The sequence below is a fragment of the Bidens hawaiensis genome, unplaced genomic scaffold (genome assembly GCF_021521415.1).
Source record: "Bidens hawaiensis isolate Kalapana, Puna unplaced genomic scaffold, B.hawaiensis_p1.1 tig00003781_1, whole genome shotgun sequence".
NCBI lineage: Eukaryota > Viridiplantae > Streptophyta > Magnoliopsida > Asterales > Asteraceae > Bidens > Bidens hawaiensis.
In genome coordinates, this window is record NW_027491218.1 from 2,125,152 (window position 1) to 2,143,847 (window position 18,696).

At 34.0% G+C, this 18,696-nt stretch overlaps 1 protein-coding gene across 1 annotated transcript; it reads right to left on the reverse strand.

Moving 5' to 3' along the window:
- Positions 1-1,040: 1,040 nt before the first annotated feature.
- LOC143624481 (putative sulfate transporter 3.3) lies at positions 1,041-10,545 on the reverse strand. Its single transcript, XM_077095124.1, has 13 exons — positions 9,933-10,545; positions 9,763-9,811; positions 9,043-9,250; positions 8,221-8,392; positions 7,679-7,744; positions 6,188-6,301; positions 5,978-6,094; positions 5,768-5,894; positions 4,807-5,093; positions 3,761-3,951; positions 3,206-3,288; positions 1,825-1,901; positions 1,041-1,553 (listed from the first exon to the last, which is right to left on the reverse strand). The coding sequence occupies exons 1-13, from the start codon at positions 10,251-10,253 to the stop codon at positions 1,386-1,388; spliced, it is 1,980 nt and encodes a 659-aa protein (XP_076951239.1). The 5' UTR covers positions 10,254-10,545; the 3' UTR covers positions 1,041-1,385.
- Between the last annotated feature and the right edge of the window lie 8,151 nt (positions 10,546-18,696).

Consider the following 18,696-nt stretch of genomic DNA (forward strand, 5'->3'; position numbering starts at 1 on the left):
TTACGAGTTTAATTAAAGGAAATAAAATGAAAATAAAACAAAGTAAAGAAAAATTTAGGCAAATGAAGAGTAAATGAGTGAGTTTGTTTTCTTTCCAAATTGAAAAGAATCCAATAGAAAGGAGAAAAGAAATGAAAAGCAATAAGGAAATGTGTGTTTACGAGTTGTATTAAAGGAAAAAAATTAAAAGAAAAGAAAGTAAAGAAATATTTAGGCAAATGAAAAGTAGATGAGTGACTTTGTTTTCTTTCCAAGTTGGAAAGAATTGAATGGAAACTTGGAAAGGATAAGAAAGGAAAGGAGAAAAGGAATTGAAAATAAAAATAAAAGAAAGAAATACAAAAAAGATTCTTAATTTAAAGTCGCCTTAAGCCGATTAAGACGGATAAAGGTGAGTTATATTAGGAATGAAACATAATAAGATTGTATATTATAATATTTTAACTTTTTATAAAAAATAGAAATAAACATTACCATAATTTTTTTATTTGATTAATTTTGGTTCTTTTTCAAGGTTCGGAGTGGTGTCATTAGCCTTCTTTACTTTATCCAAGGTTAATCTAAAGGGGGAGGCTACGAAACAAAGTATTCAGAGCATAAGGACAACGAAATTGGTACGGCTTTTGAATACTAACACTATGATGTTTTAGCCGAATGTGTTCGTTGTTTGTGTTAGATGAAATTACGTTGATACTTCCACATATTATGGGTAACGTAGGAGGCATCTCTATTTTCCCGAAGAATCTTTAGAATTACCACTGCTTAGCTTTCAATTCGCCTCTGACTATCAAATGAAATGTGAATAATCCTTCCTCTTCTATTTGAAAGATTATTTTGCCAATGATTCATATCGTCAATGGTACCCATTTCAAATTTGATTCGAATCAAACGATCCGCGGCTATCAATATATCACGTGCTAAAAAAAATGTATTGTTCTAGGGTATATCAAGGTTATAAACAAAAGTGATGCCTACTTTTGTTAAACATGTTGTTGATTAGGGACTTAGGGTAAATATATCTCGAAGCATGTTGTTGCTTTTCTATATGCTAATTCTTTTATTTTCAAATATTAACGTTGTCAATCTAATTTTATATACATTAACAAGGTTACCTTATAGGATGTGACAACGGGTCGTTTTGCAGTTCAGTTCTGGAGGTAAGTGGGTTGTGTTCGTCTCATATATGGGTGTTCCAGAAATATATTATAAATGCTTCACTTTTCCTTTTAGGAACCTTAACAATATTTGGCTCCTAACAAAACCTAAAAACCCTACAACCTAAATACTAAATAGCAAGCATCTAAATCTTTGCATTAGATTGCAATACTAACAATTTTTTTTTCATCACACTAAATTTTACAATTGAAACACCCCGCATTCGGAATTCATTCCTTTTGATAATGGCTTGATGACACAACCTTCATTGATGAATAAAGCGATGAAACAGCTTCTCCAACCGTCATGTAAAGCTTATTCTGCTTCAAAAGATCATTCGTCCCGTCCGCCTTTTGTAGTTTCTCCATCACTTCCCCGATCGGATTCACCAATACAAGCTGCAACATGTTTGAAATGGCAAAATTTTAACCACTTTTAGAGTATAATATGCTTTATTTTTACAGTTTAATATAACTAATTTTAAATAGAGAACCGTAAGAACTGCATAAGCATTTGTACATTGGTTTGACCAACACCTTATGTAGCACAGTTAAAATAATATGTACATGCGTTTATAATTTTATATGGTTCTTGCATATTAGTATAAGAATGTTTGTAGTATAAATATATATTAAAAAAGATTTAACTGAAATGTTGCATTGAACCTACCTCAACACCCTTCTTTTCCAATACTCTTCTGAGTTCTTGGAAAAATGTCACTCCATTAGTATCAATGCCACTTACAGCTGAAAATTATACAAAAATAAGACAATTTTTTGTTAGATATTAATTAACATGTTGAACCATCCAAGTGCTTCAAACAACTAATAAAATTATTATTATTTTGAAATATTGTGAAATGAGCGGCTCAAACGCGTAAGTTAGCTATCAAAATTGGTGTTTTTTCGTTTGGTTAGGTCATGTAAACTCATACACTCGTTTTCGTCTATATATTGAGTTTTATATATAATTAGGAGTGAACTGCGGTTTTAGTCCACGTGGTTTGTCAAAATCTGTGTTTTTAGGGGGTCTTTGGCCTAGCTTTTATTTTTTAGCTTATACTTATATTTTAAAGTAACTTATAGCTTATTTTCTATTATTTGATAAGCTCTTCTTAAGTGTTTGGATTAGCTTATATTCTACAAGTTGATTATACATCTTAATAAGTTGTTAAATCCATCATTCTTTAATTTGTTTTAGTAATAAGTTGCTTCAATATTACTAATACATCACCATTTGAAGGCAAATGAGTAATTTACTCCCTTAAACAAATAAGCTTATTCAAATAAGCTAAAAAACCATCTTCAAATAAGCTTATTCAAATTAGCTTATATAAGCTTGTAAGTATAAGCTAAAAAAGCTAAACCAAACACCAAGTTAAGCTTCTTTATAAAAAAAAGCTAAAAAGGCTATAAGCTTTGCTAAAAAAGCTAGGCCAAACACCCCCTTAGTCTAATACTTTCAAATTTGTGATTTCCATCCCTGTGGTTTCATTTCACCTGCAATTAAACCCGACCCCACTAACCCCGTTAGGCCTCATCGTTAAATCTATTAACGTACCCCTTACGTGAGGGGCAGTTTTGTCCTTTTTCTCCCAAAAAATCTCATCCTTAATTCACAAGCCACCTCACGGGAGGGGGTGGGGTGTATTATGAAAACAACGAACATAATTGCCCATCACGTGAGGAGCACACTGATGGGTTTAACGATCAAACTTAACGGCGTTATTGTGTTCGGGTTTAATTGCAAGTGAAATGAAACCACTGGGACGAAAATCGCAATTTTGAAACTATTTGACTAAAATCGTAGATTTGGACAAAACATATAAACAAAAACTACAGTTTACTCTATAATTAGTCTGTTAAACATGGTTATAACTACTTATAACAACATAGTTGTTAATTGTTATAATAGTAAGTTACTTTTTTCATAACACAATTAAGAGGTTACATAATTAATGTATAACCTAAATCGACCCGTTTAATTTTAAAAGGTCAAAATTTCACCCCAAGATTTTTTTATGTAGGCAACATGTGAAATTTAGGATTACCTGCAAGATCTAGAATTACAAATCTGAGATCAGAATGACTTTTGGTTTCTTCTTTCTCATAATCTAGTATCCACCTCAAAATTCTTCAAAAACATTTAAAAAAAGTAAGTAAATAAATAAATAAATTTCACTTGGCAAGCACAAAAACACATGCCTTCGAAGTTCAAAAATTGGTTACTGTTCTATAGAGTAATCCCTATACATAATCAGTTTATAGTGCTACATAAAACACATTTAAAAAAAATTATATATTAAACATGTAAAGCAAGTCAACCCGCTAGCTATATGTGTTAGGAACGACCTAAAAGGCTAAAACTGTTTAGAATAAAGCAAAATCTATGAATTTCATGTTAGATCTATGTCGTCTCAGAATTGACAAGCCCATGTTAGGTACTCGTATTCATGGAAAATTTACCCTATGGTTCGGACGGAGTGTCTGAAATCATCTAAAAAAATATTTTTTATAAAGAAATTGTAAATTCAAGACCTTTAAGTTATTATAATAAGAAAATTTTTAATCCAAAATATATGGGAAAAAAATAGAAAATGAATCACCTTTCATTGAGATAATTAGAGTTGGCAAAACTGATGGGAGCCTGAATACTTAAGATCAAGAAACCTGGGATTGAGACAGCATCCTTGTACTGATGTTTATTCCTAAATATGTCAGTACCAGGTATGTTCCCTAGCACCACTGTTTTAGGCCTTGTCATTTGCAGCACCATCTTAAATATAGAAATCCCAACCTAAAAGATATTATAATCAAATTATAAATTTCACATCTTTTAAAGACTTTATAAAGGAAAATCAGTAGAACAAACTGTTTGACCAAGAATATAAAGAAAATAGCCATCGAGTACTTTTGTATTTCAGATTATGCAATTATTTTATAAATCTGCTTTTTAGGGGTGCAAACGAGACCAGGCTCGAGCTCGGCTCATTTAACTTATACAGAGCTCAAGCTTGGCTCGTTTAATATTTATTAATTAATTTTATATATATTTATAATTATATTTGTATATGTATTCTCATTATAACTTTATATATAAAATAATATATGTTATTTAGTTATTTTTTTCATAAAATTATATATATATCAATTAATAATTATTAAATATATATGTATATATTAATATATATAATTATAAAAAAATATATAAATGACAGGCTCGTTTAGGCTCACGAGCCGGCTTGAGCTCGAGCTCGGGCTCGGGCTCGTTTAAGCTCGGCTTGGTCGAGATTTTTCACAAGCCGATCTCGCGTAGCTCGCAAGCAGCTCGGCTCGTTTGCACCACTACTGCTTTTGTGAAAACCATTGGTAGCATGACACGTGTCTAAATCTCATTGGGTTGTGCTGACGCCAAAGTATAGATAATACGTGTCGAACATGATGACATGACAAGTTTTCATTAGATTACTTGATTGTCCTACGCCATGTGTTGATTGACACGCCAGTACAGTTTTTTAGGACACGTGACAGGTTTTCATTGGATGGAATCTTTAAAAAATTCCGAAGGTTATTTTTCTAATTTTCTTGGTCAAACCAGGCCATTTTTGTAATTTTAGCTTTTGTAAGTTTTGTAACGCATAATAACACTTACAGCAAGTGCGAGTCCTTCTTGTACCGATATAAAGATGACACCAAAAAACGCACATAACATCACAATGAAGTCGAACTTATCGACTTTCCAAATTTGGTAAGCCGCGGGAATATCAATAAGGCCAATAACCGCGGTGACAATGATGGCACCCAACACTAGGTTGGGCGTGTACCGAAACAATGGCATCAAGAAAAGAAGTGTAACCATAACAGTCACCGCCATGATTATGTTGGAGACCGCGGTTTTGGCCCCCGCGTTGTGGTTTACTGCTGATCGTGAAAACGCACCTGTGATAACCGGGTGGCGGTTAGTATACAAGTAACAATGCGTGTACAAATTGTATGTCACGTCAAGTGTCAAATGGGTCAGTCCGGTTAGGTCAAAATGAGTTTTTCACTTTCGTTACCAGAAAAACTGAAAGAATCAAAATAAAAGAACCGAATCCAAACAAAATTCATGAAAACCGATGGTTTGGTTATATGTTTTCACAGAAACTAGACTTTCGGTTTCGCGCATAAAAAAAATGAAGCGAAGTTTCATAAGTTCATTTTTTATTTTGGAAATTGCGAAATTATTAGAATTTAGTATATAATTTCACCCAGATGTATAATAATCAATTAGTTATTAACTAATGAAAAGATTTAGGCCCAACTCTTTATTTTGGGCCAATTCTTTTTTAACCCCAAACTTTCAATCTTTGGTTCGGTTGAACCCACAACTGACCTATGCACATGGCTAACAAAATGGACGAGCCACTGAGTCTTTAAACTCGTTGTACCAAAATAGACTTAGGTTGAAATGACTCGTTTTAGAAAATAAAGTATTATATTTAGGTCACAAATTATTTTATGTCCCGATAAATGCTAATTGTCGATAGTAACCCGGAATTGGGTGTTTGGGTTTATTTTGCCATGTCTACATTGTACAATACAACTATTTAATCCATAAATTTGTTAATTACCAGTTGTGATATAGCATGAAGTGGTGGAACCAACAACATTCATGACACCAATTGCAATCATTTCTTTGTTACCATCAACTTGATAATTCTTCAAGGCCGCAAATGTTCTTCCTACCGCAATCCCTTCCTATGTAAAATGACAAAAATACCCTTTTATGTATATCGAGCTAAGATGACTTGTAAGTTACGCATTGCAAGTTGTACACTTACAGTTAGAGAAATGATGCCAGTGACTAGACCAGTTTTCAAGACTAGACCAATATGACTTCCATGAAAATGTAACATGTTCCATGAAGGTGGATTTAATCCTTGATCTAATTTTCCAATCTATGTAACACATATAATAATATTTGTTACAAGTTAATTATAACTAGTTAAATTTAAAGAAAATAAAAATAGTTAATAATTAATAACATGTACCACAGAAATTCCATGGTGTTGTGCTTTGGTGACAAAAACAAATATGGTGGAGAGGACCACTGAAAGCAAAGGTGCTCCTGCTGATACCCAATATAGCTTCGGTTTCTTAATACTCTGCGTATATTATTGATATTTAGTGACGGGTCTAGTAACGTTCGTGAAAGGTAACAAACGAGACGGGTAGATAACAATAAATAACTTTTTCTCGAGTAAATTATATATTTCGGTTGAGTTACATGAACACATGCTCGTAAAGAAAAACGCGTGTTCGATATGCGTACACTTGCCGCATTTAATCAATATACATAAAGGCTAATTTGTTCTTAACAATGTTGTAAAACATAATATTGTACAATATTTTCATAACGAGATTTGTCGGGTTGCTTTAGAAAATCGGTTGTTTAATCAGTTGTCTACTAAGTCAACTTGTCGGGTTGCTTTAGAAAATCGGATGACGTCATAAGTGATTTAAAATTTAAAAAATTATGTATTTAAATAATGTCAAAAACAAAATGTGAAACTGCGTTATCTTTTGATGTGGATTTGGAATGTTAGCAAAATTTGAAGTCAGAAATAAACAAAATATAGAGTCTCAAGTAGTACCGCTAACAAAATTAGTTAATTGGATTTTGATTTTTTATTTTTGAAACTCCTGATCGCGAGTTCAACTAATCAGTGCATAACCATTTGGCCCAAATAAAGACGGATAAAAATTAGTTAACTAGACTAGACTAGTTGTGTAGGTGATTTCCGGTATGAACGGTTCTAACAACAATGGTATTATACCTAAATCAGAATAAAAAACTAAATAATATAATTCAAGTCATAAGATTATAAATTACACGTGTAATACAAGGTTCAAACTAGTGCTATATAGATCACTAATTTGGCTATAGGGAGAAAGGTGGTATTTTTGTTGCTATATGCTTGTTTTATTATATTCTCACATAATATATAAAATTATTTCAATAATTGCAAAAGATTCTATAACTAAGTTCTTGTTTATCTTCAAACTTTATTTTTAGATATATACCAGACTAATGGGTTAGCGTGCATGTGAATTGGATTTATATATAAGCATAAATCTAAAAATTGTACACAAAAAGAGATTTTATTTCATGTAAACACTAATTGCCTAATGGGGTTAACTATTTCTTTCCTCGTGACATGGTTTTTGGACTCTCGTGAAATGTTGTCCCCAATGTTCTTTTTGTTGCCATATTTTATTTATTAAAAACCATATCGGTGGCTGAACCAATCGCCTCAGTCTTAAAATCGCTTAGTCGGTAAATAAAGGAGACAAGATCGGTGGTTTTCCCTGCTTATACAATGATTTTATCTGATAAATCAACGGTTGGTCCTGGTTTCAAAACACTGGTTTTATCTTTACGACTATCATTAGTGAAGTTAATGATACACTATGGACAAAACCGGTAAAAACTGCAAGTATTAGCTGAATAAACCTTAAAAACACAAATAGTATATACTTACAATGTGTCTTGCCACAAGCAGGAATACAAGAAAAAAAGATCCCATCAAGGTGGTTTGCCATGACCACTGCACCCAAAAATTAATTTACAGCACACACATAAAAATATTATAGAATCGTGTATAACCATGTCCTAAACTACATCGTTTTGGATATTCTTAAATTAAGCAAGCACGAACCATTTTTATGTTCGTTTACGTAAATAAACGAACATATACAAGCTTTTTGTTTGTGAACGTTCGATAAACTGTTCTCTTTGTGTGTGTATTATCAAATAGTTTTCATAAATATTTGAACCTAAACAAACAACGTGGATGATTATACAAGAAAACAAATGTTGTGATTATTTTAATTCTAGTGTCTTTTTATGACAAACTATTTTTTAAGTATTTCACCTGTTTATCTATTAAATGAGGGAATATGAACACACATTTTTTCTTAACATACTGACAAGAACAATATCTTATACATGTTCGCTCGTTTCATTTACTGTCCTAACAAAAATCTCTTATTTCAATAGTTAAAATAAATAAATATATAATACCTCCTTAGTATTGTGAAAAACAGAGGACATAACAGGAACCAAACCCATTTCTTTGGTGAAATGTGTGATGCCAAGAAGAGCTTTCAATTGTTGAAGTGATACAATGATTGCAGCCCCAGCCATGAAGCCAATAAGTGTAGCTTTTGACAAGAAATCAATTATAAACCCAAGCCTATAAACAAATAAACATCACATACATGTTACATTGTGTTGTATATTATGCATTAATACCTATACATTAGTTAGAAAAAGTTGTTGGTCCCATTATAGGCATATGGCCCATGGAATGTTTTGTACATAGAGATGTCAACATCACCCACCTAGAAGACTTTCATTTGACCACTAACTAACCTAGCTTACCTAAATTGGATTCACATATTGACCTAAATTCTTTCTAATGGCTAAAATCTTTCAATAATTTACGCTTGTTACCTGAGTTAGAACCCGGTATCTCTCACTAAAAGACAAGAACTTCTAACAAATGAGATAGCCCCACACAGATCATATTGAATTAATTACGCTCAACGGTGATCATTGACCTCGTTTTGTTACCAACATGTAATTTCTCATTTCCGAAATCAAATTAACATGTCTGTTTTAGTTCGAGTAGTCAGATCGATGGTCAATGATAATAGTTCGAGTAGTTAACGGTGATTATTGACCACGTTACTTTACCAACAGGTCATTTCTCATTTCCGCAACCAAATTAATATATTTGGTTCAGTTCGGGTAGTCAGATCGATGGTCAATGATGATAGTTGACTATAAATTGAAGTAGTACTATCATTTTTTTATACAAATGGTTTAAGAGAGAGAATAGACCTTAGAAACCCAAGAGAGGCTTGAAAGAGGCCACCAAAGAAGGTAGAAGTGAAAGCCAATTGAAGAAACAAAAGAGGGTCTTGTGTTGGTGACACTTCTTGTCTTAGCATTGACCCCATCAAGAGTGATGCTATTGACACCGGTCCAACTGCCAGATCTTTTGAACTTCCTAGCACAGCATACACTAGTGGTGGTACAAAACTTGAATCTACATCATTTAACCAAACATTAATAATGTGTCAACCATATTATTTACACTACTTTACATTTTATTTTAAAGCATGAAATTTAAAATGTTTTTATTTGTTATTTTATACATGTAATCTTATGCTTCTATATGTGTTGTATAGTTGTACTGTAGACCCTAGTGTACAACATTATGTTATATGGTACTGTAGAACATGTATAGTGTAAAATATTAATGTTATACGGTACCATAGAACATAGTTTACAACCTTATGTTATATAGTGTGACTTAGAAAAATATACTCGTATATTATTGGTTTCTAAATTTTAGTTGTAAACAACCAATTTTTTTAATGAAAAATGCAAAAAGAACATTATATTTTTGCATGAATAAGGTACAAAGATTCTTGTTACACTCTTTTCACAATTGGACACAATTTAATCATGTAAAGTATAGTATCTTTTTTTGGCATTTTCAAATAGAAATGTTCAAAAAAGACAATAATTCTTACATGAAAGAACATAAATACTTACATAGACCAATAATAGGAGGGAGATTGGCAAGCTTTGCATAGCTTATACCCTGAAAAAAAAACATAAAACCAAAACGGATTGATATACGAATACGTATTTTGATCTAGTTGTGTGCTCGATAAAAAACGATATGTATATGTAATAAACCAAAAGAAAAGACAAGGATTTACCTGAGGAATGGCTAAACTAGCAATTGTCAGACCAGAAACAACATCAGATTTGAATAGATTAAGATTGTAATGAGGACCCCATTGAAGTATAGGAAAAATGTATTGAAAACCAAGCAACCATTTTTGTTTAGTAGATTGTCCTTTAAACTGCCTAAGAGGATCATCAGGAAAGAAAGTTTCTTTGAGCCTATCCTTTAATTTTTGTAAACTGCTTCTCTTTGGTGGTGTCTCAACCTTATGAATCTCCATGGCTATCTCTACACATGGATTATGATCATGATCATGAGAACCACCCAAAGTTTCTTCAAACTTTCTTTCCATTCTTTTTGTTAACCGAAAGATCGAATCTTTTCGATAACACAAATTTAAGATGATTCAAAGAGTGTATGAGAGGAAGAACTAGAAGATGGGATCAAGATGAGAGGGAGTTTGCACTTATAAAGAATCATGAGTTGGTGTTGTTTATGTCATCTTATGAGACATGCATCCCCACACATACATCAACTTTTTTAATGGAAGAGAGTATTTTTATTTCAAGAAAAGTGTGGGATGGAATGAAATTGTGTATGGATGAGGGCTAGGGGTAAGTTTAATAAAATGACAATATACAAAGGGGTTTTGATGCAGTTTTGAAAGCAAGCAATGGCTCAAGAGACTCATGATTAATCAAAGACGATAAACAGAAATAAAAGTTCCAAGAACAATGTTCTTTATATTAAACTTAAACAAAACTGAATAATACATAACCTTCAACTCTAACGTATACTAAAATAAAATGAGATAAACTTGGTAAAAAGATAAATACAAAATATTAAAAGATAATAAAATCAGAATTTAAATTAGGAAATGCTCCTGCATCAGGTTTGGTTTGATGAGTGAATCACTATTGAGTTGGGTTTGGTTCATCTAAAAGTGGGTATGACAAACTAGATTGGTTTTAGCCTTTTAGATGCTTCTTGGTTGCTACTTAATGGATGGTGCACTTCTCTAAAATGCTTATGCAACAATGGTGGGCAGTTGAACAAGGCTAAAATACATTAATGCTAGAAACTTAAATGGAAGTGTGTCTCTCACAACCATAAACCGTAGGCATTATGGTTCTTACTTCTTAATGACGTATAGCGACAGTATATTCGGTTCAGTCAAGTCACATATTCTTTTATTCCTTTCTCATGTGACTTTTCGAGTCAAGTCGGTGAGGCAGTCGTAAAAGCTACATATGTACGTACATCATATTCTTTATAAAAACAAATCGAAACTAATATACTTGTGTTTCATACAAATCTTTGTAGAGTTAATTAAGGTTAGTAAAAACTAGTTAAAGATTTGGGTATAATCTTGTTCTCATTGTTTCAACATTGAAATGAATGCAAATTTGTTTTTTCTATATGGGATTTAGAGTCGGTGTTACGAACATTGATTCGTGTCATAAAGATATACTTCAAAATTATATTTTATAATTCGTGGTCTTTTTGGATCTTTACTATGCATTGGATCCGACCCATGGACAGAAAACCTAATATTATGGCAAAAAGAAAAAGGGGGTTATGGGGCATTTATGCTTATTTAACATATAGGTTGTATATAATTGGATATGGCAAGTGTAACTATGAGAAGTAACAATAATTTGTTATGTTTTCTTCACAAGGGGTAAATTCTTAAAATGTCTCTTTTAAAGACATATGTAGCGTTTGGTATGCAGGAATGACAGGGTGAATGGAATGATTTATTATATGAGAATGAAGAAAGTGGTGTTTGGTTAATCAATAGAATTGAATCATCCATTACACATGGAATCTCATCCCATCAAAACAATTCATTCCCACCCTCTTTTTTTTTTCATTCAGTTTCTCTATCACCCTAGTTTTCAACACCACCACCACCTAACAACAACCACCACCACTACCATCGCCACCACCACCACCTGACCGTCACCGTCGCCACCACCACCACCTTTCCACCAGCGCTACAACCGCCACCTGACCATAACCGCCACCACCAATGTCGTTGCCTGACCACCACCACCGTCGCTGCCACCCTACCATCGCCATTACTACCAATGCTACTACCGTCACCCCCCACCACCACAACCACCCCGCCTAACCGCCACCGCCACCATTTTCACCGCTGAAGCGACCACCACAACCGGAGCCATTTCAGTTTCTTTTTTTTTGTGAAAAAATATATTTTGGGATAGGAATATTTTTATTTCATTCCTACAATTTTTTTTGAATATCAAACAACATAAAGTTTTTATTCATTTCATTCTCATAGGTTAACCAAACAAGACAAATGAATGGTAATGATCCATTTCATTCCCTTGTTTATTCCATTCCTTCTCTCATTCCATTCCCTTCTCATTTCATTACTTCCAACCAAACATACCCACAGAGTTTCAAATTTTTTTTGAATATTCTGAAAAGATTCATTTAAAACAGTTGGTGAAGACGAGTTTTGAACAAGATTCATCTGCGCATACGAGTTTTGTTTGAGCCAATCAAAAGTGTTCCAAATCCGTCTTCTTCGGCAAGTTTTGATCGAAATCCGTCTTGAATGACCAAACTTAGTTATATTTTTTTCTTAATATTTAATTATTATAATTAATTTCCTTATATTTAGTTTTTCTTTTATAACTTTTAAAGTATAAGGTTCTACAAAATTTCAAATATACTGTTGAGACGTGCTTATTTTTACCAACGTGCCAATGTAATTTAGAAATGGACACGTAATTACCATGTTTTCTCAAACAATAACATTTCGAGATGTGCTACATTAAATTTTGATATAAAATTAATTATTCGTTTATGAGGAATTGAGGAAGCTAAATTTTCATATCGAATGCATTCATGATATGCTTAACGATCTTATAACTAAAGGTCTATCACTCATAAGTATTATGAAAGCGATTATAATAATGATGGGTTTACAGATGACTATGCGCAATTGTCACACCCCAACCTACGGCGGAACATGTCGGGGCGCGACATTGATTGTATCATAGCTCAGAAGACACTAAGTGAAATACACGTGTCAATATCTAGATTATTCATTCATATATTAAGTTCAAAAGCACAAACATCGTTTCAAATGAAATACCGTTACAATTACATATTCAAAACATAAATAACTTAAAATAAAAGTTTTCTTCAATCATCAAGCAACCTAAGGTCTCATCTACTTCCAATACTTGATTCATCCGATAAAGCTACCTGCGCCATGCGTGAAAATATATATTTTGTCAACATAAAGTTGAGCAAGTAAACCACGAATTCGAGTATATATAATAATAAAATGACAATTCCGTGCGAAAATTGTAAATCACTACAACTAGTATAACAATAAATAAAAGTTGTCTTTTCACTCGAATCATTTTGATAACGAGCTAATTCGACGGCGTGTGATCATACTAATGAGGATGAGGATGAGGATACCAACCAACATAAAGTAAACACATAGTCACATTTGCACATATCAACTAATCGAGCAATTTCAATTACGCATATAGTGGAATCGTAGTGAAAACAATAATTTAATTTTGAACGCATAACGCCCCCAAAATAGAAAAATGGTAACACGGGGGATGTGCATTTACTTACTATATAGCGTAGGATAAACGGGGACGAGATAATTGATGTGCGAAAACGCGGTCTATTAAAAACTTAACCTAACTAGACACTCTAGTTTTAAATTTATAAATCTAGACTATCCTAATGCTAGACCACTAGACAGGCAAGTGTACCTATCAACTGTAGTAAAGCCTAATGAAGTCCGGATATCGAACCCACATGACACTAGCGACACCTAAACTAAACTCTGACTTAACTAAACTTAATTAATTGATTTTTATTGATTTTTGTCTTTTTTTTTAAATATTAAATATAAACTAAATAATACTTGAACTAACTGACACTAAAAATAGACACGACAAATAGAATTAGAACTCAAATAGGGGAAACAACTACCTAGGTAAGGAATCCCACTAGTCAACTCGTAAACTTTCGGAATTGGATTTATGATCGGTACCGTATTCTAAAAATATGAAATTTAAGGAATAACTAAAGTACGCTAGATCTCCTCCCGGTCTCACCAACAATACTTAAGAACCTTAAATATCATGTAAGCTCAACGGTTTAATGGTTCGGATCACCTCCCGGTCTCACCTTACCTAACTATGCTAAGGTACCCAAAGAATAAATTACCTCCCGGTCTCTCTAATCACAAAACACCCTAAGGCGTCAAGGGGTAGTTTTATTGAATTCGGTTATTATTCGGATCTGTAAGAATCTAAAGGAATCTAGGGTAACTCACTCCTGTGCAATCACTACCCAAACCCGCAAAAGACCAAAACAGACGACACTCAATTACCTCCCGGTCTCTCAAGTGACAGAATATAAGGTATCTCTAAATTCTCAATTATCGCTCCTATGGAATACGTTAACTATATATCATAAACTAGTTACAAACACACAGTAAGTAACCTAATATGAATCCATACATGAAAGACGTTCACAAGAACACATATGGAACAATAAATTGATAATAAATTAATACCAAATACGCATGTGCATCACAACCAAATAAAATAAAAACTTTACCAAAACATGAACCAATTAATAATAATCTAAACCTAAAAATAAAACGAGTCTAACAAGTATTCATCCAAACCCAGGCAGTATAAAAGTTTAGCCAACCATAATAATATTCGACGAAACAAAGATTAAACAAGTATTACGGTTCATCGAAAATAATAATAATAGTTGAGCTACTAGCTTGTGAGCTTAAATTAATTCTCTTGCCTGCCTGCTTGCTTCTTTAATTCTTTTCCTTTGATTCTGCCGTGACTTAATAGACCAGGTTGCTTGGCTGCTTCTTTGACGTGCTTCCGTTAAACCCCAAAAAGGGGGCTGCCCCTCTAATTGCGTCTCCCCCCTTTATATATTTAATAGTTGTAGGGTAAAAGAATTCTCATTCCACCGTCATAATTTTTGGGCTGCTGGATCAGTTAATTGTGGGCCAGCAATATTACCAATAATTTCGTTCGTGGACTTTAGTTAATGTCATTCCATTGTTCTCAAATTCATACCTGTGCAATCAAAATTTAGAAAGCAATAATAAGCATCACATTAAACTAATAAATAAAACATTAACGGAGATGTGTAACATGACACTTTCTTTATTTCTTTTCTTTCAAACGTAAAATATTATTTAGCTCATCACGTTGAAAGATTTATAAGACAAAAAATATGCCTTAGATGTCACACATGCACTGATTGCATAAGACGTTTTCTCTTGTCGGTTTCAAGCATGGTAAAAAATGCTCCTTTTCAGCTCAATGTCTCCAGACCCCATTAAACTTACATATGAACCAATTAAATATAATATTCAATAAAGACATGGCTCAAAAATATTTAAAAGTGTAGGAAATATTAATATAAAAATATATATAATTTAGACCACATCAATAATGAAAGAAAAGGCTAGGATATAAAACTGTCAAGCTCCTCGAGGTTCACCGACAAATATTCCTAGTAGTTAATAATATAGTGAGTTAAATATAAAAGGATAAAATAAGATGACGGATCTTGGGTATTGATCGTGTTATTGTCATATTAATAAGGTTGTTGTGATTATTAATGTTATTATTATTACTATTATTATTATTGCAAATTTTAGGTTTGATAAAACATTAATCTTTGCGAAGTAAACATTATTTGTAGATATAATAACAGGGAAAGTTAAAAGAAATTTTATTCTTCGAACATTAATAAAATCGTTTGCTCGGTTTATTAAACGGATGATAAAAAAATATTAATATCAACATTGTTATATGTATACTTATGTCTACATATGTGTTTATATATATATAAAAAATCAATTAAGAAGTAAAGGTTCAAGACAAAAAAACAATAACCCGAAGTTCGATTCATAAAAATATTGTTTATTTAGTGTTATATATGCCTAATAATATCAAGAATTTGATAAAAAGGATAATTTAAAAAATAAAATACAAGAACCGGGACTGCAAGATTCGAACCCGCGCCCCAGGCCGGTACACATGTTTGGGAAAACATGCGCTGGCCATCAGGCCAGCGCTTAGTTTTGATGTTAAGATGGAACCGAAAATTTAAATATACAGGCCCTGGTATTTGTTCTTCCCCAAATTAAACATAAACCCTAGGATCTGGGTTTGTTTAATTCGTTCAAAATTGAACCAATTAGAGTTAGGGATTTTATTTGTTGAATAAAAACGAGTATAAACCAAAGTTTAATTACCGTAATTGATAATGTATAGAGGGTGAACGACGATTAGGGTTTGCGGCTCAATATTGGTGACGAATCCGGATCTTAACAACAATGTACGAGATGAATAAGTTAGGTTTTAGTTTCGCGAGGTAGTAAGGATGGTGTGGGCGAGTTTAATTGCAAAATAATCGAGTTTATATAGTGTTTCATAGACGAGGTCAGCCGCGGTTCGTGTTTGTTAGGCTAGCTGTCAAAACATTATTATTTTCGCCAATTAAAACGTCGGTGTGAAGCGTTTTTGGTAACTAAATGATCTTATGTGATCAATTTCGTTTAATAAGGCCGAGAATTGAGGAACAAGCAAGGGGGCGAGGGGTCTTTGGTGTCGGCAGTGAGAGGAAGAAGAAGGAAAGAAAAATTTTGAATAACATTTGCTAAAAGGTCCTCGATTTATGGCTTGTGGTTCAAAAATGAATTAAAGTTAGTTAAGGGCTAGTTTTGTACATGAATTATAGTCATAATCAATTAAAATAAATAAATAAATAAAATGTTGAACACCAATTAACTTTATTGATAAAATACCCGAACCCGAACCCGGGTCGGGTAATGGTTACAAAACCGAAAGGGAAACGGAAAACCCGAAATGTTACAGCATTCACTACTTTAGGAAATTTCGTCCCGAAATTAGAAACTAGGCCGTAACGAAGAGGTGCGGGTACTTGGACTTCATTTGGTCCTTACGTTCCCAAGTGAACTCGGGACCACGTTTAGATTCCCAACGAACTTTGACAAGTGGAATTCGACTGTGCTTGGTCTCTTTGTCCATATGATCCACTATTTCAACGGGTTTCTCGATAACACGCATAGACTCATCAACTCGGACTTCGTCGAGGGGTATGTGGAGATTCCTCTCGGCTAAGCACTTCTTGAGATTGGAAACATGAAAAGTTGGATGAACATTGGAGAGCTCTTCGGGGAGATTGAGACGATACGCAACTTTGCCAACCCTTTCAACGATCTCAAACGGGCCAACAAAACGAGGAGATGATTTATTCCTTTTGCCAAGACGAACTACCCCTTTCCAAGGAGATAATTTGAGAAGAAATTGATCACCAACATTGAACTCAAGAGGTTTACGGCGCTTATCGGGGTAGCTCTTTTGACGGCTACGAGCGGCAAGAAGATTTTGACGAATAAGAGCGATTCGATCGGAAGTCTCTTGAACAAGCTCGCCGCCGGTGAGTTGTGATTCACCAACCTCGTTCCAACTAATCGGGGAATGACATTTTCGGCCTTAGAGAGCTTTAAAGGGTTCCATGCCAATACTAGTGTGAAAGCTGTTATTGTAGGAAAACTCTACAAGCGGTAAGTGAGTATCCCAATTTCCTCCAAAATCTAGTACGCAAGAGTGGAGCATATCTTCGAGAGTTTGAATTGTCCTCTTGGATTGACCATCTGTTTGCGGGTGATAAGCGGTGCTTAGATCAATACGGTTACCCAAGGCGGTTTGCAACGATCTCCAAAAATGAGAGGTAAACCGACTATCACGATCGTAAATAATGGTCAAAGGCGTTCCATGGTAGCAAATGATGTTCTTGACATAGAGTCGGGCTAATTCGCTTACGGATGACTTTTCACGGAACGGTATTAAATGAGCTGACTTGGTCAAACGATCAACAATTACCCAAATACTATCATTGCGGCTTTGAGTAGTGGGGAGTTTGGTAACGAAATCCATTGCCGTGTCTTCCCATTTCCAAATAGGGATCGGAGGTTGCTTGAGCAAACCAAATGGTTTTTGATGTTCGGCTTTAACCTTAGAGCACGTGAGGCATTTAGATACATACACCGCAATATCTTTCTTCATTCCCGGCCACCAAAACATGGTACGAAGATCGGCATACATTTTATCCGCACCGGGATGAATAGAGTATCGTGACTTATGAGCTTCATCGAGGATGAACATGCGAATACCGTCACGATCAGGAACCCATAAACGGTCCAAATAATAGAGTAAGCCATTACGTTTGGTTTCAAGTTGGAGTTCGGCGCCACACGACATCTCGTCGTGTAAGTTACCCTCGGTGACGGAGACGTGTTGTGCGTCGAAGATGCGGTATTGGAGGTCAGATTGGATGGTGACACAATGGAGCAAGACGGATTTAACATGAATCTTACGACTAAGAGCATCTGCCACGACATTCGCTTTTCCGGGGTGGTAGCGAATTTCTCAATCATAATCACTTAACAATTCGGCTCATCGTCTTTGTCTCATATTGAGGTCTTTTTGGTCGAAAATGTGTTGTAAACTTTTATGGTCGGTGAAGACCAAAAATTTCGTGCCGTAAAGGTAGTGTCTCCAAATTTTCAAGGCGAACACGACCGCACCAAGTTCGAGGTCGTGCGTCGTGTAATTTTTCTCGTGTACCTTGAGTTGACGCGAAGCGTAAGAAATGACCTTGTCTCGTTGCATAAGAACACAACCAAGACCTTGAATAGAAGCGTCACAAAAGACAACAAA